The sequence below is a fragment of the Psammomys obesus genome, unplaced genomic scaffold (genome assembly GCF_907164565.1).
Source record: "Psammomys obesus unplaced genomic scaffold, mPsaObe1.curated_primary_1811, whole genome shotgun sequence".
NCBI lineage: Eukaryota > Metazoa > Chordata > Mammalia > Rodentia > Muridae > Psammomys > Psammomys obesus.
This window is the reverse complement of record NW_026592118.1, coordinates 23,931,482-23,956,707: the sequence shown is the minus strand read 5'-3', so window position 1 is coordinate 23,956,707 and position 25,226 is coordinate 23,931,482. Positions and strand designations below refer to the sequence as shown.

The following is a 25,226-nucleotide window of genomic DNA, read 5'->3' as shown; positions in this document are numbered from 1 at the left end:
CTCCCTTTAAACTCTCCTTTTTTATATTAAGTAGAATTTTAACCTAAAAGATTGTAGGTTACCCTGAAGGCTTTTTAATGTTTCCGTCATTTTGGTTAATTCTCTCCATAGACTCATCTTCCTTGTCCCTACTTGCCCTCCTCTCTACTAAATTTTCCCGTGCCAGTATGATCATATTTTTATATTCTCTACATTCTACTATCTCCCATTTACTAATGCTTCCCTCTCCAAATGCCTTCTATTTTCCTAGATTCTAGAGGTACTCCAAGTTGAGCACAGAAAGTCAGACAATCAATGCTACGATCCACCACATAGAGAAGAGAAAATGTATATCTTGGTTAAGTTATATCTTGAATAAAACTTCAAGTCCACTCATTTTCCTGAAAATTTCATAACTTTATTTTTCTATAGAGAAAAAAGTTTCATGATGTATCTTAATCAGCCTAAATTTCGAACAACTTCTGAATGACAATTAAAATATGGTACACATACATAATAATTTTATTTATTGATGACTCATTTTATTTTCACAAAATAAAGATAATATTAAACAATTTTCAGTACTTATATAAATGTTGTATATAATTTTAAAAATTCTAAACTTTTTCTGTTATTTTACATTTTTCTCATTCCAATAGTATAGCAGGCTAAGAAGGACAATATCCAGTTTCTCCTTATCAATAGAGTGTTACAACGTGGTTTTTATTATGCACATAATCTAGATTACAAAACTGATATGGACATAGAAATAGGATTGTCTGAGAGGAGAAAGGCAGGGAAAGGGTGAAGAAGAGAGAGTGCTGACACATGTGTGACCATAGCACACCACCTGCTGCTATAGTATAAATAATATAAAAATGGAAAAAGTAGCCACATCTAAAATAAATGAGAAACAAATATTAATTTACAAATAATTAAGTTTTATGAGAAAATTCTTGATTCTTAAAGCCATTAAATCTGAGTTTCTGTTCTGATTCCACAAAAGTATTGATATTAGTACTAATGAAATTGCAATATTAATGGGAACATCTATAAATTAAAAAAAATAGTATTCACAAGGTTGTTTTAAAGAGAACAATAGCCATACTATTCATGAGTAGGTTTTAACCACCTGCAATTCTGGGATCAAGTTTAGTTCTGTGAAAACACTTCTCTTCCAAATAAAGAAGCCAAAAGTAATGAAATGAACAATATTGAAGGATATAACAAAGGAAATGAGGTATGTGAATAAAACATCACTACGATTATAAACTGCTAGATAGTCTTTCAGGTGTGCTTTTCATATTTATGTCAAACCAGGAAGAATCACTGAAATTACAGGTTGCCCACTAGTACTGCCATACCTGGATTTCCTGAATCAATACTTGTTCTATGTGAGAGAAATGAAGATTTGTTTTTTGTTTGTTTGTTTGTTTTGATTTTTTTTGTGGGGGTTAGAGTAGTATTTCTTGGCCATTCTGATGGATGTAAGGTGAAATCTCAGGGTCGTTTTGATTTGCATTTCACTGATGGCTAATGAAGTTGAGCATTTCTTTAAGCATTTCTCTGCCATTCGATATTCCTCTACAGAGAATTCTCTGTTTAGCTCAATTGAAAAATCCCCAGTTTTCAATTGGATTACTTCGTTTGGTGCTTTTCAGCTTCTTTAGTTCTTTATATATACTGGATATTAGCCCTCTGTCAGATAAAGGGTTGGTGAAGATTCTTCCAGATGCTCCTCAACTGAAGAATGGATGCAGAAATTGTGGTACATCTACACAATGGAATATTACTCAGCAATGAAAAGTAAGGAAATCATGAACTTTGCAGGTAAATGGTGGGACCTGGAAAGGATCATCCTGAGTGAGCTGTCCCAGGAGCAGAAAGACACACATGGTATATACTCACTCATATAGACATATAATATAGGATAAACCTACTAAAATCAGTAAACCTAAAGAAACTAATCAAGAGGGAGGACTCTGACTATAATGCTCAATCTCCCTCCTGAAAGGCAAAGAAGATGGATAACAGAAGAAGAAGAAAACAGGAAACAACCTAGGAACCTGCCGCAGAGGGCCTCTGAAAGGCTCTGCCCTGCAGACTATCAAAGCAGATGCTGATAATTATGGCCAACTGTTGAGTAGAGTGAATGGAATCTTATGAAAGAAGTGGAAAATAGTAAGATCTGGAGAGGACAGGAACTCCAAAAGGAGAGCAACAGAACCAGAAATTTGAACACAGGGCTCTTCCCAGAGACTCATACTCCAACCAAATACCATGCATGGAGATAAGCTAGAACCCCTGCACAGATGTAGCCCATGGCAGTTCAGTGTCCAAATGGGTTCCATAGTAATAGAAACAGGGACTGCCTCTGACATGAACTAATTGGCCTGCTCTTTGATCACTCCCCCTGAGGGGGTAGCAGACTTACCAGGCCACAGAGGATGACAATGCAGCCATTCCTGATGAGATCTGATAGACTAAGATCAGAAGGAAGGAGAGGGGGACCTCCCCTATCAGTGGACTTGGGGAGGGGCATGTGTGAAGAAAGGGAAGGGAAGGTGGGATTAGGAAGGGAGGAGGGAGGGGCTTATGGGGGGCTACAAAGTGAATAAAGTGTAATTAATAAAAGTTAAAAAAAGATACTTGCAATCTAAACCCAAGAACACATCAGATACATAATCTACTATGATCAAGTAGGCTTCATTCCAGGGATGCAGGATGGTTAAACATATAAATATTCATCAATGTCCTTCACCATATAAACAAACTGAAAAAATTGCATAATCATTTTATTAGATGCAAAAAAAGCCTTTGTCAAAACACAACACCCCTTCATGATAAAAGTTTAGGAAAATCAGGGATACTAGGTCCATACCTAAACATAATAAATGTATGTATACGTATATATATATATATATATATATACATATATATATGTATATGTATATGTATGTATGTATGTATACATCAAGCTGATAGCCAATATCAAAGTAAATGGAGAGAAAATCAAAGAAATAATGCTAAAATTAGGAACAAGACAAAATTGCCCACTCTATCTCTTTTCCATGTAGTACTAGAAATTCTAGCTGGAGCAATGAGACAACTAAAGGAGATCAAATGGATAGAAATCAGAAACAAAGAAGTTAAAATATTGCTACTTGCAGGTGATATAATAGTATACATAAGTGCCCCAAAAATTCCACCAGAGAACTCTTGCAGCTGATAAAGTCCTTCAGCAAAATGGCTGACACACAATTAATTAAAAAAAAAAATCTGCTCTTTGATCACCTCCCCCTGAGGGAGGAGCAGCCTTACCAGGCCACAGATGATGACAATGCAGCCACTTCTGATGAGAACTGATAGACTAAGATCAGAAGGAAGGAGAGGAGGACCTCCCCTATCAGTGGACTTGGGGAGGGGCATGCATGAAGAAGAGGGAGGGAAGGTGGGATGGGGAGGGGAGGAGAGAGGGGTTTATGGGAGGATACAAAATGTATAAAGTGTAATTAATAAAAAAATAAATAAGTAAATAAAAAATTATTAGCCCTCCTGTATACAAACAATAAATCTGCTGAGATGGAAATTAGGGAAAACACACTCTTCAAAATAGTCACAAATAAAATAAAGTATCTAGGTATAATTCTAACCAAACAAGTAAAAGACCTGTATGACAAGAACTTGAAGAAATTAAAGAAGATATCAGAAGATGGAAACATCTCCCATGTTCAGGGATCGGTAGGATTAAGATAATAAAAATGGCTATTTTTTTCCAAAGGCAATCTCCAGATTCAGTGCAATCCCCGCCAAAATTCCAACACAATTTTCCACAGAAATTGAATGAACAATTCTAAACTTCGTATGGAAAAACAGAAAAGAAAGCTAAAACAATCCTACCTGATAATGTAACTACAATGCAGAGATCCCCAGAAGATAAGCAGTAAGGAGGACTCACAGGAGGGTGCGTAAGTGTCATTCAGAAGCAGAAATAGAATAGACAAAGGTAGCAGTTGAAGAGTGAGGAAAAGCTAGAAGAGGGAGCACAGAGAGAAATAAGGGTAGAGATCAGACGTGGGGAGAGCAGGGGCAGGAGGGCAGAAGGCTTACAGAGAAAAGAGAAATGGTAGTTGGGGAAATAATCTGGGCAAGCTGCAAAACTAAGCCAGAATAGGCTTCTGGGAGGATATGCGGAGGACTCTAGGTAAAACTTCAATCAGCAGGGGCCGTGAAGACTAAAGAGGACACCCTCTAACTAAACAAGACTCCTAGTGGACAGAGGAGAACACCATCTCACCCATACAAACCTTGATCCAAAACTTATCCTGCCTGTAAGACTTGCAGAGACAAAAATAGAACAGATAGAGATTGAGGGAATGTCCAACTGATGCCTGGCCCAAACCTAAGACCCTCCGCATGTGAGAAAGCCAACCCTTATCACTATTAACAATACTCTGCTATGCTCACAGACAGGAACTTAGCAGAATCTTCCTCTGAGAGGTGACAACCAACAACTGTTTGAAAAATATACCAAGTCTCACAGCCAAACATTGTGCAAAGCATAGGAAGGAGTCTAGTGGAAAAGACAGGGGAAAGATAAATGGGTATAGAAGTGACAAGCGCTCCACAAGACGACCAACAGGGCATATTAACCAGGGCACAGAGGGGTCTATGGAGTCTGAAGTACCAACCAAGGATAATGCAAACACTGAACCTAGGTCTTCTACATATATGTAGCCTATGGGCAGGTCAGGCTTCTAGTGGGGCCATGAGTAAAGGGAGCTCTCTATGCTTTGCCCAGAGTTTGCATGCTATATGATCACTTCCCTCTGATGGAACTGTCCTACCAGGCCACAGGGAAAAAAGACAAACTTGGTCCTCATGTGAATAGATGAGCTAGAGTGTGAGAAATAGGGGAGGGGGATGTGGGAAGGTGGGTGGGACTGAGGAGAGAGGACAGAGAGGCCTACAACCAAGATGTAAATCAAATAAATTAAAATAAAAGGTCCAATTGTGATAAACTCTCTCTTTCAAGAAAAATAGATTCTGCTTTGATACGCTGCTATATAGTCTTTCAGAGGTCCTCTGTGGTAGGCTCCTGTCTTGTTCCCTGTTTTCTCGCTCTTCCAATGTCCATTCCCTTTTGCCTTTCTGAGTGATGATTGATCATCTTACCCTGGGTCCTCCTTCTTGCTTAGCTTTTTTAGGTGTACAGATTTTTTATGTTTATCCCATCTTATAGGTCTAGTATCCACTTATAAGTGAGTATATACCGTGTGTGTCTTTCTTCTTCTGAGTTACCTCACTCAGGATGATCTTTTCTAGGTCCCACCATTTGCCTGAAAATTTCACAATTTCCATGTTGTTAATTGCTGAGTAGTATTCAATTGTGTAAAGGCACCACAATTTCTGTATCCATTCCTCAACTGAGAGACATCTGGGTTGTTTCCAGGTTCTGGTTATTACAAACAAAGCTGCTACAAACATGGTTGAGCAAATGTCCTTGTATACTTGAGTATATTTTGGATATATGCCTAGGAGTGGTATAGCAAGAGCTTGAGGTAGCACTATTCCTAATTGTCTGAGAAAGCACCAGATTGACTTCCAAAGTGGCTGTACCAGTTTACATTCCCACTAGAAATGGAAGAGGGTTCCCCTTTCTCCGCAGCCTCTCCAGCATCTGTTGTCACTTTAGTTATTCATCTTAGCCATTCTGATGGGTGTAAGGTGAAATCTCAGGGTCATTTTGATTTGCATCTCTCTGATGGCTAAGGATGTTGAGTATCTCTTTAAGTATTTCTCTGCCATTCTATATTCCTCTACAGAGAATTCTCTATTTAGCTCCGTACCCCATTTTTTAATTGGATTAGTTGATTTATTGCTTTTTAACTTCTTTAGTTCTTTATATATGCTGGATATCAGCCCTCTGTCAGATATAGGGTTGGTGAAGATCCTTTCCTAGTCTGTAGGCTGTCGTTTTGTTCTGATGACAGCATCAAAGCAGATGCTGAGACACATAGACAAACTTTGGGCAGAGTGTAGGGAATCTTATGAAAGAAGGAGGAGATAGAAAGATCTGGAAGGGGCAGGAACTCCACAAGGAGAACAACAGAACCAAAAATCTGGACAAAGGTCTTTTCTGAGACTGATACTCCAAACAAGGACCATGTATGGATAGAACCTAGGACCCCTGCACAGATGTAGCCCATGGCAGCTCAGTGTCCAAGTGGGGTTCCTAATAATGGGAACAGGGACTGTCTTTGACATGAGCTCAGTGGCTGGCTCTTTGATCACCTCCCTCTGAGGGGGGAGCAATCTTACCAGACCACAAAGGAAGACAATGCAGACAGTCCTGATGAGACCTGATAGGCTAGGTTAAGAGGGAAGGGGAGGAGGATCTCCCCTATCAGTGGACTTAGGGAAAAGCATGGGAAAACATGAAGGGAGGGAGGGTAGGGTTGGGAGGGGATGAGGGAGGGGGTTACAGCTGGGATGCAAAGTGAATCAAATGTAATTAATAAAAAATAAATTAATTAAAAATATTAAAAACCAATATATTTACACTAATTTTAAACAGTAAAATTGAAAAAAATGTTTTAGTGGCTTTAAGGTACAACAGAATAAAAATAATAAAATATGTTTCAAAACAAGAGACATGAAAATTTAAGTATGTTCCAACTGCCTTTTAAAAACCTCCCTCAAACAAAATTATGGCAAGAACTTATTCCTTTTAACATCACTGACCTCTAGATACTTAAGAATCTTGTAGCTGACATTCAAAACAGCAAATGAGAGACTAGTATTTAACAATTTAATATATATTCAAATTGACATGAAAATAGGAGTGAAATTCATGAAAGGGCATATTTAACAGTGCAAGAAATGTTGGTGGATTATTAGGGAAACTTCAGTTGTCATTATAAGAGACTAATGGGGTCATCTAGGTGGGTCCAGGTCATGCTCTTGTTTTTTAAATGACTTTCCGATGGAGCTGAAGAAACTTACAGAGGATAACTATTTCAATATTCTGAGTTTTCTGAACTGTTGAGATGATCTTTAAATAACTTTCAAATCGTAGTGGGAATATTTTTAGTAATTTCACCATAAATATTTATATTCTATCCTTATCTCAGTAAATCTCCTTTATATTTATCTCTAATCAATTTATAAAAGGGCATTTTGTCATTTTTATTACTACGTGTTTTGTGAGCTCCAGTGACACATATTAGAATAAATATTTCTAGGTAGCAGTAAAATGAAACATTATATTTTATATCTTTTAAAATATCAATTGATTTCAGGAAGGTAATGTATGTTTTGTGTCATTAAATACATAATAGCTTTAATTTTCTAATTCCAATGCTATAGTTCTACAAAAATTATAAAACTTGAAAATTTTGTGCATTTTATTAAATAATTCTATGTAACTGATATTTACAGAATTTATCCTAACAATATTAAATTATATTTGTAGGCACTGATGAAACTTTTACCACTGAGATATGTCCTAGATCATAGCCCAGGCCTAAACGTAGAATGCTGCAGAAATCATACAAAGTATGTTCAAGATTATAGGAAAGTTAAGCTAGAAATAAACAGTGTAAATGAATTGTAACCAGTATATACATACTTTTTCAAACAGCCTACAGATAATAGTAATAAATTATTAGGACATATTTGTGGTCATAAATTGAGAGATCCGTTAATATTGGGTTATTGGTTCCTTGATCTCTGGATTCAGAACAATTACAGTTACAATGACATGTCTCATCAAGCCAGATAGCCAGATTTGCTAGCATACTACAAACAAAAACAGTAAAGGTGGAGGAAACAATATTATCTAATTTAGAGAGTTATTGTTAGGACTCAGGAGGTAAGTGTGTGGTGTGAGAAAAAGTACAAAGAGAGTTTACTAAAAAGGGCACAATGGACAGGCACATTAATAAATGAATGAAATGAAGGTCCAGAAGTATGCCCATCAAGAGATAAACAAGAGCTATTGAGCAAAGGAGTCCATAGTGTGAAGAAAATTGTCCTGTAAACTAATTGTTAAGAACAAGTCACACAGACATTGTTAAGAAAAGGAAAAGCCATCTTAGGAGAAAATATTGAAAAACGAATATTTTCTTGCTCCAAAAAACAGAAATTCTTCCTGAGTCTCCATCTTAGAAAAGCAATTAGGTAAAATAATATGTAGTATATTGTGGTAGACAATTCATCTAATGCACATGTACATCTCAGATAAACACAGGAAAAACTACTCAACTCACATAATACTAGCGAGAACAAACACTGCCCACCCAGAAATAATTATAGAAAAAAAAAATGGAATGTTAAATAATTATTAAAATTCTCAAAGTTCAAAGTCAGCTACTCATAGTTTTGATTCAAGACACTACAGAGAATTAATTATTATCATTTCAGTAGCAGTTATTAGCACCTTTCAAAATGAAATTATCTTTTATTTCTATTCACTTTCCTAACACTTTTGATCTGAGATCACTTGGACAAAGATCAAAGAATTTGTGCTTTTATTTGCAAAAACTCATAGAAATCCTTTTTGGCAACTGTCAGGTTTTCTACTACTTTACCAAGAAAAGTGATGTCCTCATAGCCTTGAGAATCCAAATTTTGAGACAGAAATCAACTTGGCTGTAAATTATACTACATACCACGTACAGCTATTTCTATATTCTCAATAAGGCACCAGGTCTTCTGTGTAGGTGTTACAGCTGTTATCTTGGTGTTTTGTAGGATATACAACAGTGGGGGCAGGTATGTCTATGACTCTAGTCCCTGCTCTTTTTGTCTTGTTGGGTTGACTGGTCCAGCCTCTATATGGGCTCTTGCCTTGTCTTATTGTATCCTATTTTGACCTGTGTGGTGGTTGTCTCTTGGAGGCCTGCTCTTTTCTTAGGGGGAATGGTGAGGCAATGGATCTGAGGTAGAGGGGAGGTGGTGGAGGCTAGGAGCTGTGGAGAGAGTGGTTGTATCCTATGAGAGAACAATCTACTTTTTTTTAAAGAATATTTCCATGTATTTATTTATCCTTGTTACCACTTCAAGTTGCAACAGACAAATTCCCAACAGTTTTATTGAAAAAAAAAAAAAAAAGCCTTGCATTGTTTGTATCCTATGCAATTGTATTTAGTGAGAGGGTAAATGAAAATAGTACTTTGGAATTGTCACTCTTGTGGAGCTTCTATCCCCTCCAGGTCCTTTTATCCTTCCTCTCACTCTCCCACAAGACTCCTTGCACTCCCCACAACCACCCAAATAACTGGCTGTGAGTCTCAGCACCTGTTCAGAACCACTGCTGGGTGGAGCCTCTCAGAGAATACCTATGCTAACCTCCCTTCTGCAAGTACAGCAGAGTATCATTAACAGTGTCATGAATTGGCTCTCTTCCATGGGGTGGGTCTTTGGTTGGCCTAGGCATTGGTTGGAGTCCTACAGATTTTTAAGTTTTTTGAGCATTAGAAAAAAAGAAAAGAAATTTAAATAGCATATAGTAAATCACTCTTAACAATAGATTGGTGAGACATTAATGGGTATATTAATGACAAATACATCCAAAACAAGAATTATAATTTAATGATCTGATATTAATATGAGTTATACAGATAATTTTTCATTAATGAGAAAGTATAGCCTGTTTTACATTTACAAGTAAATATAATACAAGAATACACACAATAAATAAATATGCATCTATAAAGCAGGAGAAATTTTGCTATATTTAACACTAAAATATCTATTAAATTGTCTGAAAACAGTACATCTTTTCAGTACTTATGTTTCTATTTTCAAGAACTCAAAGCAGTAAAAATGAACACCGTTTTCGTAATATCTTAGATTCTGCAGGACATTTGTCTAGGCCTTTCTGGCTTTTCGAGTCTCCACTGAAAATGTGTCTGCATATATGTTATGATTGTTGGCTTGGTGTTCTGGGATAGTCCTGACAGTTGGAGGACGGGTGCCTTTGACTCTTTTGCCTGCTCTTGGGAACCCATTCTTCTACTGTGTTGCTTTGCACAGCCATGATAGGAAGGTTTTGCCTTGTCTTATTGTATCTTTTTGTGCCATGTTTGGTTGCTGTCCCAGGGGGATCTGCTTTTTTCTGGAGGTAATGGATCTTGGGGAGTCAGGAGGGGAGGAGAAACTTCAGAGTGAAGGGAGCAGAAGTTGTAGGCAGGATACCTAGTATAAGAGGAGAATAAATAAATAATTGTATATTGCAATGTGCTTAAGTTAGAATTAAAAAAGATTTAGTATACATAAGTAAAAAACCTAAATTAATTGACAAAGATAGAGTCAGAGAAAAACTAAAAGTAAGAAAGATCGTAAGATGAAAGAAAGAAACAGATACAGACAGAAATATTATAAACATTACAGTGTAAATAATGCTTGAGATATAATTTTATAATCTAGTAGTATCATTTATATAGTAGATAAAAACAAGCCCTAGCAAAGGATAAAATACCTTTATTTGTTAAATTTGGAAGAATAAACTGACCTTAACAGAAAGACAATATAACATATGTTTATTTTACATATCTAGGAAAAGTAATTTTATGAATAATGATTCATGACTTGCTATTTGTGGTAGTGCACAACTGTGGTGGCTAATTGCGTTTGTCAACTGACTACAGATGAAATTCAATAAAGCCAAATAACTGCCATATCTCTGAGGGGATTTTCTTTCTTTTCTGAAAAAAGATTTCCTAAACATATTTTGGTAATGTTTTTGTCTCACCCCAGTCTCTCCCAGATGCTTCTGCCTTTCCACATACCTAATATTGGGTTCCCTCTTCCTTCTTCTCTCTCACTCTCTTTCTCTAAAACAAACAGAAACAAAACAGAAATGCTCGTAGAAACAAAAACAAAGCCACTAAAACAAAAAACAAAGAAATGAAAATAAACAAGGAAAAGACCAGTAAGACAATAGATGCCCAAACACAGCAATATAAGAAAAAAATCCACAAAAACATCAAGTTTATTCTCTGTTGGCCAACTTCCCTTGGGCATGGGGCTTGCTCAGAAGTGCTGTTATGATGCCCTGTGAGACTCCATGGAAGAAAACTGATTTTCTATCTAGTTGGTATCAATTGCAGATAGCTCCTTTATAGAGAGTAGAGGACTCCACGCATTTCCCAACACTGTGCTGAAACCCTGCCTCTCATTACACTCTTAACCATCTTTCTGTCTCCTTTTTAGCATAGATCTCTGAGCCTTGAGTGAAGACTTTGATGAAGACATCCCATTTTAGACTGAATGTTCTGAAGTCTCTTCTTCTTTCTGTAATATTCAGTTGTGGGTCCCTGTGTTAATTCCCAACCACCAAAAGAAGAAGCTTATCTGATGATGGCTGAGTGAGTCACTGATTTATGGATATAGCAGTATGTCATTAGGAGTCATTTTATTGCTGTTTTCCTTTAAGATAATGTTAATATTTGGGTTTTCCCCCAGGCTTATAACCTATTTAGTCTAAGCTTTCTTGGTCAGTTCCTTACAATCTTGTGAAGTAAGCCTTAAATCCAATAACACAAATTGGATTTAGTATTAAAATTAAGCAATTAAATTCCCATAGCTCTTGTATCACTAATGTACCAGTTTATCTTAGGGGCAGGTCACTGTTGCAGGTTTACAGGTTTGTGTCTGGCATAGACTTATGGTTACTTTTCTCCTTTGGGAGTGTGCAGAGTTCCTTCTAGTTGCATATTTTATTTTATTTATTTATTTTTTACTACCATTTTTCTTTTCTATTGAAAATAGATTTTTAATTTTAATTTAATTTTTATTTGTTATTCATTACAGTTTATTCACTTTATATCTTGACTGTAGTTACCTCCCTCATCTCCTCCTAGTCCCACCCACCCTTCCTCTTCTTCCTGTTTGCCCATCCTCTAATCCACTGATAGAGGAGGACCTATCAGTTCTCATCAGAATTGGCTGCATTGTCTTCCTTTGTTGCTGGCAAGGCTGCATCTCCCCAGGGATGGTGATTAAAGAGCCGACCACTGAGTTCATGTCAGAGACAGACCCTGTTCCCCTTACTAGGGTACCGACTTGGAAACTGAGAATCCTATGGGCTTCATCTAAGCAGGGAGTCAAGATCCTCTCTATGCATGGTCATGGTTGCTCTGCAAGGGACCTTCTAGTTTTGTGTGATCTGGCTGGAATGTGGACTCACTCTGAACTAAAGTATAATTTTGGTGGAATACAGTCATGCCTTCAGTACTCACCTTTAATCCCAAACAACGGAGGTAAAGTTATTTTATAGAAAGAAGCAGCTATGTTTGAAAGTGATACCTAATCGAGGGGCACATAAAGTGATGAATAAGAGAGGTGTTTGACAGAGTGAATCAAAGATTGGATATGCCCAAATCTTCTGAGGACAGGAAAGAGAGGCTACTTAAGAGCAGTGAAGAAGAGGAGAGTATTTTTCACCATGATCTTTTAGTGGGAGTTTTACTGGGACAATTTTACAGAGACAGGTTGCTGAGAGAACAGTCTAGACACAGGTGAAAACAGAACAAGCCAGAGAACGAGAAGGATCCAGAATATTAAAACATATTACCAGAATTAGTTTGAAGCCAAGCAGATCAATTCAGTCAGAAGCTAAGAAAAGGCAGTTTGAAACAGTCATCTTAGAGAGGAGTTTGAGCCAAAACAGCTGAATTGAACCAGCCAGCCAGAGTTCAGAGAGAGCTAGAAAGGCTGATATGAGGAAATAAAAAGAACAGTTACAAACTTCTCTGTTAATTTTCTTAATATCTCATTTGTAATGAGAGGATCTCATGGAAGAAGGAAGTTTTTTTGTTGTTTTCTTTTTTTTTTGTTTTGTTTTGTTTTGTTTTTACCTTCTTGACTTCACTGTTGCTGGCAAGTTCATCTGTCCTGCTGCTGAGGCATTCCTTCAATGGCTTCAAACCTACTACTTCTTCAGGATCCCACATATACTAAAAACCAGTTAAGACATCCTGCTTTGTGGACTGAACATGGATAGAATTCTTGGCCTTTTCTTCTAGCTGGAATGAAGAGATAGCCATTGTTTGACTCCCTGGACCACATGCTATCAGCCAGCATAATAAATTCATTTTTTTGCACTGACTTATTGATTTTTATCATTCTTGTTTTTTTAAGGAAATCATGACTAATCCAAATACTATAATACTATAGTTTTAGTATCTGGAATAAGAAGGTAAAAGTTCAAGACCAGCAAATATGGCAAACCAGCCACAACATTATAGAGAGTTTTGGATGGCTCTCAGGCAGCAAACTGTCTCTGTGAATTATCTATTTTTTGGAAGCTGCTAGCATGCATTTTCTATTTATTCAACTAATTAATTTTATTCCTTCTCAAGTCTCTGATGGAACTGAAGAACAGATAATCATAGCATTACAATTAGCTTAATTGCTTAGGAATTAAAAAGATGTTTTAGGTCTAGATAGATGCTTTTAGTTTAATAGATACAAACTATAAAAATAACTTAGGTACAAAACCTTAGCCCCCCATAAAATAGATATTTTCTTCAAAATTGCCAAATACATTTAGATGAGAATACACACATACACACACACACACACACACACACACACACACACACACATTATATATGTATATGGTGAGAAGGCCCAGATGAAGAATACAAGCAAGTACTATGGGATTATGAAAAGCGAGTACTATGGGATTATGAATGGAAAGTGGTCCAGATAAGATTAAGGTAAATGGCAATGGATGGGGGTTGGGAAATGGTTTGTGGTTTCTTGAGGAAAACAGCAAGACCTCATCTGATCACTAAGGCCTGTGAAACCCAGCAGCTTCCAGGAATAAACAGCCAAGGCTAGGACAATCAGATAGTTAAAGGCCAGCAGGTACCATGGGATTATGAATGGAAGATGGTCCAGATAGGATTAAGGTAGATGGCAATGGATGGGGGTAGGGATGAATATTCAGACAGCATAGATAGGGATATCTGCCCAATCCAAGGCAAATAGGGCAATTATAAATATAACAGGTGTCTATGTCTTACTATTTGTGATAGCAGGTTAGATAATAACTCTGTGATATTCACAGGATTAATAGTAAACATTATATAGTCCAACAGCCATTTTTTTTTTTACTACAACAGGCTACATAGTGAGAACTTATCTCCTTTAACTAAATATATTAATGGTAAAGTTGTCAAAAATTAAAGCATAGAATCAAATAACAGTGAGTGGTGAGAATATGAGTTGTGAAGAATATGAAAAGTGATTTAAATTTAAAATACCTAAACATCTCCCCATTTAAAGGATTTCAAATAGTCACATTTGAGAGTCATTGAGATCACAGAAGGAAAAACATCAAAATGTAAGATATTATGAAGTGTTGTCAATAACTGTACATTTATGTATCTAAAAACTCTAACCACCCTCAGGAAATGAATACAATAGAATCTTTATAAAGAGCTGCACAGACAGGACATGAACAGGTTAAATACGTGTTCAACATAATTACTGAGGAAGGAAATGCAAGTTAAAAATCACAAGGAGATGTCACTGTGCATCCATTAGAATAGCTAATTAACTAAGTTTTAAGCATCTGAAGATGCCAAGCGTTGACAAGAACGTTGTACTAATTGGAATTCTAATACATTTACAGTAGTGATGCAGAGTGAGTCATCAACACTGTGGATGGTTTATCTACTGTATGTATGTTTTAACAGCCACTTCTCCTGTAACCCTCTAACTCATACATGATTTCCAAGGACAAATGAGCTTATCAATCTACACACATTTGTCTTCTAATACAAGACTTTTCAAATTAGCTGAAAAAGTGCAACACCATAAATATCTCCCAAGTTTGAAAGAATAGACAAACTGTGATACACTAACTAACATGACTCAGACACAACATTTCATACTGTACAATTCCATTAGTGTAGAATTCTATAGAACACATGATAATGACAAAAACAAACCAGTGTTTGGCAAACGTGGGACAGGAGATTGAACTGCTGATAGCAATAATGCATATGGAAATAAGAGTTTAATAAAAAAAGTCTGTGGTCTGTGTCATACTTGTTGAGGTTGTTCTGATACAGTACATATATAAAACATGATTAATTTACATACTTAAAATTCATTACTTGGATAGTTGCTGTGATAACTCAATGAGTAAAATCACTTACAATGCAATCAGAAAAACCCTTGTTAAAATCCCCAACACTCATATATAAAAAACATTATGAAAGTACAGCTGGTGTACCTAGTACTTTCAGTCTGAGTAGAGCAGATACATCCCAGGAGCCTTGGTCATTTTGCCTGTATGCAATTATGAGCTTCATGTTTAGTGAGATATCCTGCCTAAGGTAGTAAAGCATAGACCAATAGAGGAAGATAACTAATGCCTTTCCCTTATAGCCATATGAAAATGGACAGACATACGTACCATCAAGTAGATTTCCATGGAACACAGACACACACACACACACAGACACCAACATAAGCAAACAGACCTTGCCACACATATACACACATACAAACTTTTAATTTTATTTCAAATAGTTTTGCATCTAGAAACTTGATATTTGAAATTATAAAATATTAAATGTACCATTTATATCAAGCAATAAAGTTATTCTAAGCAGCAGTTTTGTGATGGTTGGGTTTGCACTAAGTGACAGATTTGTTCAATAGGAAAAAAGGAGCCCAGATTTTTCTCTTGGTCTCCTTGTGGAGCTTTTGTCCCCTCCAGGAATTTCTTCCCCTTCTTTCATAAGACTCCCTGCACTCTGCCCAAAGTTTGGTTATGAATCTCAGCCTCTGCTACAATACTCTGCTGGGTACAGTCTTTCAGATGCCCTCTGTGGTAGGCTCCTGTCCTGTTCCCTGTCTTCTCCTGCTTGACAGATACTCCAACCAAGGACCCTACATGGAGATGACCTAGAACCTTGCTCAGATGTAGCTCATGGCAGCTCACTGTCCAAGCGGGTTCCCTAGTAATGGGAACAGGGGCTGGCTCTGACATGAACTCAGTGGCTGGCTCTTTTACCTACCCCTGTGGAGGGAGCAGCCTTACCAGGTCACAAAGGTTTTCTAGTTTCTTAATGCAAAATGAGAGTTTGCATTCCTTTCCAAAAGGAATTCTCAGCAGATAAACTGGACTGTCCTCTACAGAAGAAAGCACAAGAAGGGACAGTCGGAAGAAATTCAAAAGAAAAGAACCCTCTGTGCACTCAAATTCCAGCGGGCCATCACTGGTGCATCTCTTGCTGATATAATGGCCAAGAGGAATCAGAAACCAGAAGTTAGGAAAGCGCAGCAAGAGCAGGCTATCAGGGTTGCCAAGGAAGCAAAAAAGGCTAAGCAGGCATCAAAGAAGACAGCAATGGCTGCTGCAAAGGCCCCCACAAATGCAGAGCCTAAACAAGATTGTGAAGCCTGTGAAGTCTCTGCTCCCAGAGTGGGTGGAAAACGCTAAATTGGTAGAAGAGAGTTTAAAATAAAGATCTGTTTCTAACTCTAAAAAAAAAAAAAAAAAAAGATTGCCTACAACAACACCGACAAATACAACAAAACTGACAAATTTGTCAGCTTCCTAAAGCACCAGTTTCCACAGGATATCAAAAAGATGGCTAATCTTTTCTGCTTATGCAATGCGTATATTTCAGGAGAGAAACCAACCACATCTGGGAGCTGCTGGTAACCTCATCTGTCTTCCAAGCTGGGGAGAAGAATGATCTGGGGAGATTAGTCAATATTTCCAAAGAAGAAAGGAGAATGTTTGCCCTCATGACTGAGATTGCCTGAGAGAATGCCATCTTTGTATCTTTTATACTATGAAAATTGAATATCTGCAAATCTGATTGTTAATGGCTGAATATTAAGAAATGTGAGACAGGGCAACACAGGGAACCACTTTTTCAAAGCAAACAAACGAAAAGAGATGGATAGTGGGAAAATTGGGTTCCGAATATTTCTAATCATGCCATGTGTTTGTTTTCTCTCTTTCTGTAATCACATTATAGTTATTACATTTCATACTCACTAGTGAAATTCTTTGTTTGGATATTACATATGATGTTAATGATTAGGCTTATTAGAACTGGAGATGACTGGTATGCACTGGATTTTTTGCCTTAAGCAGGTCTCTCACTAAATGTGATGGAGGCCAGAAGCCTCACTTTCTTCTGCAGAGTGTCTGCTTTATAATTTCATAAAGTTAGGAACCACTTTATCTGGTGACCCACTATTCTGAAATTCTAGGTGACTAAATGGAACTTTATTCAGCAATATTTGCTGTTTACCTGTTAGTTTAAATTACTCATGATAGCTTCTGTCTCTGAGCCAAAAACAAGCAAAAGTTTTGAAATTTAGATCATGTTTGTTAGGTGCTCTATCCTGCTCCACCTCTGTGTTTGTCCCCACGCTCCTCCACATATGACCTAAAGAGCCTGAAACGTAATAGGCGATATACACAAACATTGTTTCAGGCGTAATTGGGTAAACATGCTCTCTGCTTCTGCATACTTAATGAGAAAGAAATAACATGACGGTGATAAATTAATAGACCAGCAACCTAACTAATTAGACTAGAGGAGGTAAAGATTTAGCTGTGAGTTTGTTCATGCTTCCTAATTTTGTTGTTAAACTTCCTTTTCTAGTTGCTTTGAAAACAGTTTAAACCTGATCAATTATTTTTTTTAAGTTGAAAATTTCTAGAGTTTTGAGGGTTTTATTCAGAATCAAATAGTTTAACCATTTCTGTCTGTAAAATTTTCATAGTTTCTTTCCTTCCACAATCCTTTCTAAATGGCATTTGTATTTATTACATAGACAAAGATGATGAACTATGTACTGAGGTACACCTGACATATATTGGCTGTAGCTTTTAAAATTAAAGTCTGAATCAGAACTGAAATTCCCTGGGTTTTCCTGTCTGAAGATTACACAGTGAGGTCAAATTAATTATTTTAATTTTTTATGTAAATAATTGCTGTAATGAGATCAATTACTATTTTACTTTCCTAATTTATTTATATTTTCATTTTTAGTAATGTTAATGGTGTAAATTGCTTTTAATAATGTTAGGAAAATAAATCACTTAAATTATGCTTATCGGTCAGAGACTATAAACCTCATTATGAAAATGCCATAGGCAAAATATGGTAAGATATGAAGAGGATCAGAGGATGGAAATGCTGATTAACACACCTTTTAAGGCTGATTTAAGCCAAACAGAGCATGACGGTACCACACTCAAGAAGAAATCAATATTATGTTTTAAAAAATACACTGAAGCAACACCTAAAGTTAGTCTGTGATCTTTCACTTGTAGTTAATCAGGGGATTTTTAGAATCAGAGGACCTAAAAACCTTCCAGCATCTTAGCATTCTGCAGTGTGTTTCATACGTTCTAAACATGGCTGGTGTTAAGATACCCTACAAAAGGGCTAGACAAAAAACAAAACAAAACAAAACAAAATACTATGCTTACAGATAGTTTTTTAGTGAGGCTAAGTTTCTTGTTATTCAAGAAAGATATGAACCTGAAAGATCATGCAGGCAACATAACCTTACAAAGTGTGACAAGAGAGAACTGGACCATAACACAGAATATATTTTGGTAATTTGTATGTATTTATACACTTGCTATTTCCTGTTTTACAGAATTATTGACACATAGATTTTCATTTAACACTGTATGTAAATCAGTATGGTTATTTACTCGTTTTAGTCCCTGCAATTACTATATTTACGCATTTTCTAAACTTCAAGTTTAAAACCGCTTACCTCCCATGCACCTCTACTCTCAGGCTGATGGCCTTTTATCCTTTGATTATGTTTGCTGCATAAATATGTATATATGCATGTGAATATATATGTATGTATGTATATACCCATAACCTGCTCATTCCATTTTACTTACTTGGGTGTACATAGTTTAATGCTTCTTTAATGTGGTCAGTTCATTCCTGTTTTCAAATCTCATAAGATATTGACTCTAGTTCTTTATTTTTTATCAAAATATGTGTAACTGATACTATAATTTTTCCATGTTTTAAACTTCCTATTAATGTAATATGTTTTGTGTTAGGCCAGAAAAAATAATCATGGTGGTGATAGTTAATAGATTATCAATGTTTATTTTGTCACAGAACATCCTCTCTGCTTACTTCTTTGATCTTCATAATCTATACCATTTGTTTGTATTTGTATGTATTACTTTGCAAATATAGAAGATGATGTTCCTCAAAGTCAATTAATTTAATAAGAACAACTTTCACTTGGTGCTGCAGGCTTAGAGCTAAGGAAATATTTTATTCTTTTATCAATATATATTATGTGAGAGGCAGAGAAATAAAAAATGGCTTGAAGAACATGGAACTTTGTGTTTCTTATTTTGTTTACTCTAAGGCTTGAGCTAATGAGGAAACAGTGGCAAGAAGTTTCTCTCACTGTGTATTGACTGTATTTCTTTGTTTACTTTTCATTTTTATCTCTGCAAGTGAATATTAATGTATTTATTAAAATATATTTTAATATTTAATAACATATATTTGAGTCTTGGCCAAGTACTAACTGCACTGTCAACTATGTTCCATACTTTCCATACAATTATATGTCAAATCTTATAACTTTGTTGTTTAGGGAGAGCATTTCCAAATAATAAAAGAGAAAAAAATAAATGTAATCATATACAAATATTAAAAATAAATAAATATAACCTGTCTACAAAACTAAACCTGGACTAACAGAATGAAAGAAAAGTTAAAATTATTTATTTTCATTAAAATATAAGAAACATGGTGATTGCGCACAGCAAAAGAATACCTAATTAGAAGATAAAAAGAGATTCTATTTGCTTCTTTCTACCTTTGAAATTAACATACACGTTTTTTACATTTGTTAAATTACCTCTTTTTTTTGAAATTATACTATGATTAAATCATTTCTTCCATCCCGTTTCTTCCTTCAAACCCTCCTATTTACCCATTCTTGCTCTTTTAAAAACTCATTGCATAGTTTTCATATTATGTTACATACATGTATGTATATAAATATATATCCACAAATAAATACATAACACCTGTTCAGGTTTTTATGATACTTTTTGTAAGTATTTTTTCATGGCTGATCCTATTTCCTTTTAAGGCAGTGGTTCTCAGCCTTCCTAATGCCATGACCCTTTAATACTATATCTCATGTTGTGGTGACCCCCAACCATAAAATTATTCCAATTGCAATTTCATAACTGTACTTTTGATACTGTTTTTAATCACAATGTAAACATTTTTGGAGCTAGAGGCCATGACCCCATGTTGAGAACTACCGTTTTAAGCAGAAAGAGCTGCTTGCTGGAAAAATAAGACCTACTTTTGGTGGTTTGGGCAAATAGATAAATGACAGACAGGATAAGTGGAATGTGCGAGGTATACTGAGTGCAATTTGTAGTGTTTTTGTACAATTTTAATTTTGAAGGAAGAAAAAAATTTTCTTCAGTAGAATGGAGGGTTACCTATGAGGATATATATATATATATATTGATCTGAAGAAACACAAGTGAAAGGAAGGAAATGTTTGCATCTATACAATATAGAATGTTGTCATACAATACAGATTATCTTCACTGTGAATTATTTTACAACTATAACAGAAATGATAAAGCTGTGTAATACATTTTTACATGCATAAGTATGTAAATACAGGCAAAATTATAATTTAATGATACTTTGAAAATATTTATGTAAATGAAGATATTAAGGAACAATATATAAACTTGGATGGAAATGAGTAATGTCAAGTATTTATTTAAATATTGAATTTCTTTATACATAAGATTCATATATCAAATCCCAAATCATTGATGTATGTTTAGGTGTATGTATGAATTCCACATTGGAGACACCTTTTTTCTTTCTTTGTTTGTTTCTTTATTTCCTTTTTGTTTGTTTCTTCCTGTCTTTCTATTTGTCTTTCTTTTCTTTCTTTCTTTCTTTCTTTCTTTCTTTCTTTCTTTCTTTCTTTCTTTCTTCCTTCCTTCCTTCCTTCCTTCCTTCCTTCCTTCTCTCTCTTTCTCTCTCTTTCCTGGACTGCAGTTTACCCTCCCTCCTCCTCTCCCAGGCCCTCCCCAGCACATCCACTTCTCCTCCATTTCTCTTTAGAAAAGGGCAGGCCTCCCATTATATCAACAACCCATGGCATATCAAGTTGCAGTAAGGCTAGGCACCTCCTTGCCTATTAAAAGCTCAAAGAGGCAACCCAGTAGGAGGAAATGGTTCTAGAGGCAGGCAACAGAGTCAGAGACACAACTGTAACTTATGTGCAAAGGGCCAAGTTAGTCCTATGCAGGCTCCCTGGTTGAAGGGTTAGTCTCTATGAGGCCCTGGAGTCCAGGTTAGTTGCTTTTGTGGTTTTGTCTATGGATATACTGCCCTGAACACACACTGTTCTGTGGCTTTCCTTGTGTTATCCTTGTCCCCTTTGGCTCCAACAATTCTTCCTCCTCCTCTTCTGAAGGATTCCCCAAAGTCCACCTATTGTTTGGCTACGGGTCTCTGCATTTGTTTCCATCATTTGCTGGACGAAATCTCTGTGATAACAATGGGCTCTGCATTGATCTATGTATGTATGAGAATATCATTGGGAATCATTTCACTGATGATATATCTATCTATCTATCTATCTATCTATCTATCTATCTATCTCTCATCTATCTCTCTATCATCTATTTTGCTAGCTGTGCTTGTTTCTATTTTAGGTTCCTGAGCTATCCAATGTTTGGGTCTTAGCCCTTCAAGCAGTTCTAGGAATGGGCTCCCTCTAATGACGTGGATCTTAAGTTGTACCAGGCATGGGTTGGCCACTCCCATAATTTCTATGCCATCTTTACCCCAGCACATCTTGTATGTAGGACAAATTGTAGGTTGAAGATTTTGTGACTGGATTGGTGTCCCATTTGCTTCACTGGAAATCTTGCCTGAATACAAGTGATGTCTAGTTCATGGCTCCATATCCCCCATTGCTAGGATTCAGTGCTATGGTCAACCTCATAGATTCCTGGGAATTTCCATTGTACTATGTTTCTAGTTCATCCCAGAGATGGCCCCAATTCCAGTTATCTCTCCCAGTAATCTTTCCCTCTGTCCTCTCCCCACCTGTTCCTTTGTGTTCCTACTACCCTCTACCCTCCATGTCTATTCTATTTTTTTCATTACAGTGGAAACATTTTTTAAGCATCACTCAAATCAAACAATAAAACAGTAGAGTAGGAGACAATTCAAGCATGACCTGGAGGCCAGCCTACCTGGCACACCACTCTTCTAAGTAAGAAGCATGGCACTGCATGCTCCTGAGTATTCCAAGAAGTCAGAACACCGAATTCTGAAGTAGAATGAGTAGCCAGTAGTTGGCGTGCTGGCATGTCTGCCCTCACCATGTCTCCTTGTCTCCTTTAGTGTGCTTCTGCATAGAAAGCGTGGTGGTTTGATGTTTACTGTTCAATCCGAGGTAATGTGCTTACCAATAGCAGTCAACAGGCTTTATTGCATGGAAACAACTACTTACGTAGTGGAAACCTATTGACTTTTGCAATGCCAGAGAAGACCCACTCCCTGAAACTGTCTGGAGTGGGTCTTCTCTGGTATTGCAAAAGTCAAGAAGAAACAATGAGCAGAAGTCAGCAAATGAGCCTTAGAGAAGAAAAGCCAGCTAAATAACATAGCTTCATTGACAACATAAAGAGATCTCAGCTTCAGTTTAATTCTTCAAAGTTAGTACATCATTATTGTCAGAGAAAAAAAGGTTTGTACTTGACTATTAATAAAATAGCTTTGAAATAGGTATATGCTTTATGATGATGGAGCGTAATAACAGGTCCTGGGGACAATTTCCTTAATGAGTGAAAGACAATATGAAGATAGTCTAACTACAGAAAAATTTATAAGGACATGGTAGACAATATTCATGAGTAGCATCTTATGAACATATTAAAAGAGTTTATTCAAAGGAGTTGAACAATTGAAATTAGGCCAGAAGACCTCTTCTGAAATATCATGGATTTGAGAGGAACTTCAGAGCTTCATACATAAATAACAGAAATAAATAGAAAATGAGATATTAATATAATCAAAAATTTATAAAAAAAAGAAAAAGGTCAACATTTGAAATTCAGAGACCACAATAATGATGAGTATTTTTACAGAAGGAAAAGTTCATCTTATATTCTAAGTGGCCTCATCTAGTTGATTATACACAGTGATGTCCTCAGCTACCATACCTTTTAGAATTTTTAGAACATTCTAGGGTTTTAATAAGTGTCTGCTTACTTAATCGTAGCTAACAATAGTTGTAGAACTGGTGAGACATTTGTTCCAACTTCATCAAAAGTCTTTAAATCCTTGTTGTCAGGAGATGGTGTTGAAGCCTGAGATGCTATTCAAGTGTTCTTCTTCATGCTTAAGCTGCTAATAGTATGTAAATGCAATACCCTCATTCATATTTAGGGCTTCATCAATAGTAAAAGTGGAATTTTTCAGGATTTAAAGGACAATGGTTTAATAGGAAAAAAAGTCCACATAAATGGGAAAACTGTATTTTAAATGTCATTATGAGCATTTCCTATCCACAGTAAATTTTATCCTATTAAAACTAAAAGTAACAGAAAAAAATAATCATTTCAATAAATTAATGTTAAAGCCAGCATGCCCATGTTTTATGTAGCCTTACCTTTCATAGGTTCTTTGAAAAGATGTAATTGCCATATTAAAATTCATTTATTTCTCCCAGAGGAAGAGATAAGAACTAGAAATGATAAGTGAGATATTTATGGCCAATTACAAAGAATTCTTCAGAATGATATATCTGGTTCTTTATGGAATATTAAACTTCCTGAGCATTGTTAAATGACTCAAAATGGAATATCACTGGTGAGTCATTGCTTGTAAAAATGTTTCACAGATCATATATTCAATATGAGAAATGTAGTGTTCAAGAGAGGTTTTCATTTTAACCTATTTTGAGGAAAAGTAAAACAAATGTTCAAGGTCAAGTAGTATGCTTAACAACATTTGAAAGTTTTGAGTGGTAAAAACAGAAGAGCAAGCACACTGTCTTCAGGGCATTTCCCTACTGTAGAACTGGAGTGCTGTGAGGAGAGACATGTCTATTAGAATAAAGTCTGAGCACAGTACTGGGAGCAATTTACTTTCTCTAATACAAAACTGTAAAATGTGTGATGACTTTATTAGTGGAAATTGGCTAATTCAAAGCTCATGATAAAAAAATCACATTTTATGGGGGGGACAAGATGGCGGCACCAGGAAAACACTGCATCTGAGGAGCAGGAAAACATTTTCCTTACAGCAACCAAGAGCCTGAACTCTGGGCCCTAAAATAACAGCGATCATGTTTCCCAAGTGAGAGGAAACTCCCACAGCGTGGGAATCAATCCAGTCCACTCTCAGGTCCCCCAGCCAAAACCCAGAAAAGATCCCATGTCACTCAGGCACTAGGTCGCCAGACCAGAGCCACACACCTGTGTGTTCTGATCACCTTCCCAGGCTGATCAGTGGGCACAAAAACACCAGAGACTAGGAGTCCCAGTCGCAAGAACACCCCACAGGGAAGGAAGGAAACAGTACTGACTTGGATCACCCAGTCTTTCCCTGGAAAAAGACTCACAGGCCTGTGGGTACGAGCCTCCTCCATTACTGAAATGGGCTCCAGCCACAAGCACAGACAGCTGCTGCACGCCAGCTCTTTGGCACAGACAGAGCTGTGCACCCCAGGGCAACAGAGAATGGGAGTCCTTGTCGGGAGAAAACCCCACAGGGAACGAAGAAAAGGGGACGGATTTAGGCCACCTAATATATCCCTGGAATACATCTCGCAGAACAGCCCAACCCAGGGACCTGCTGTGCACCAGATAGACTGCTGTTACCAGAATAGCAGTACCCACCCACCATAGATTACCGCTTGGGTACTGGGGAACAGAGCCCCAACCTCAGACCTACAAAAGCCTAGAATCTCTGAGATCAACCCCCAGATATTGCTCCAAGGGGCAACCAGTTATCCCTAGAAAAACTGACCAAACCATGGGACACACAGGTTATAGCAGCAGATCACTAAATTTACAGCAAGAAACCCAGAAGCAGGGCAGCTATCCTCAGGACTTCTCCACGTAAGAGGAAAACCCCCTCGACTAACAAGGACTACAGTTACCATTCAGGTCTCCATGCCTGAGATGAGCAGCAGCAACT

The 25,226-nt window shown here is 36.7% G+C and overlaps 1 protein-coding gene across 1 annotated transcript; it reads left to right on the top strand.

Annotated features, from left to right (window-relative positions):
* Positions 1 to 12,207: 12,207 nt before the first annotated feature.
* LOC129681025 (60S ribosomal protein L24-like) lies at positions 12,208 to 16,447 on the top strand. The gene is made up of 2 exons (XM_055612909.1): positions 12,208 to 12,245; positions 16,108 to 16,447. Exons 1-2 carry the CDS (start codon positions 12,208 to 12,210, stop codon positions 16,445 to 16,447), a joined length of 378 nt encoding a protein of 125 aa, XP_055468884.1.
* The last annotated feature ends 8,779 nt before the right edge of the window (positions 16,448 to 25,226 follow it).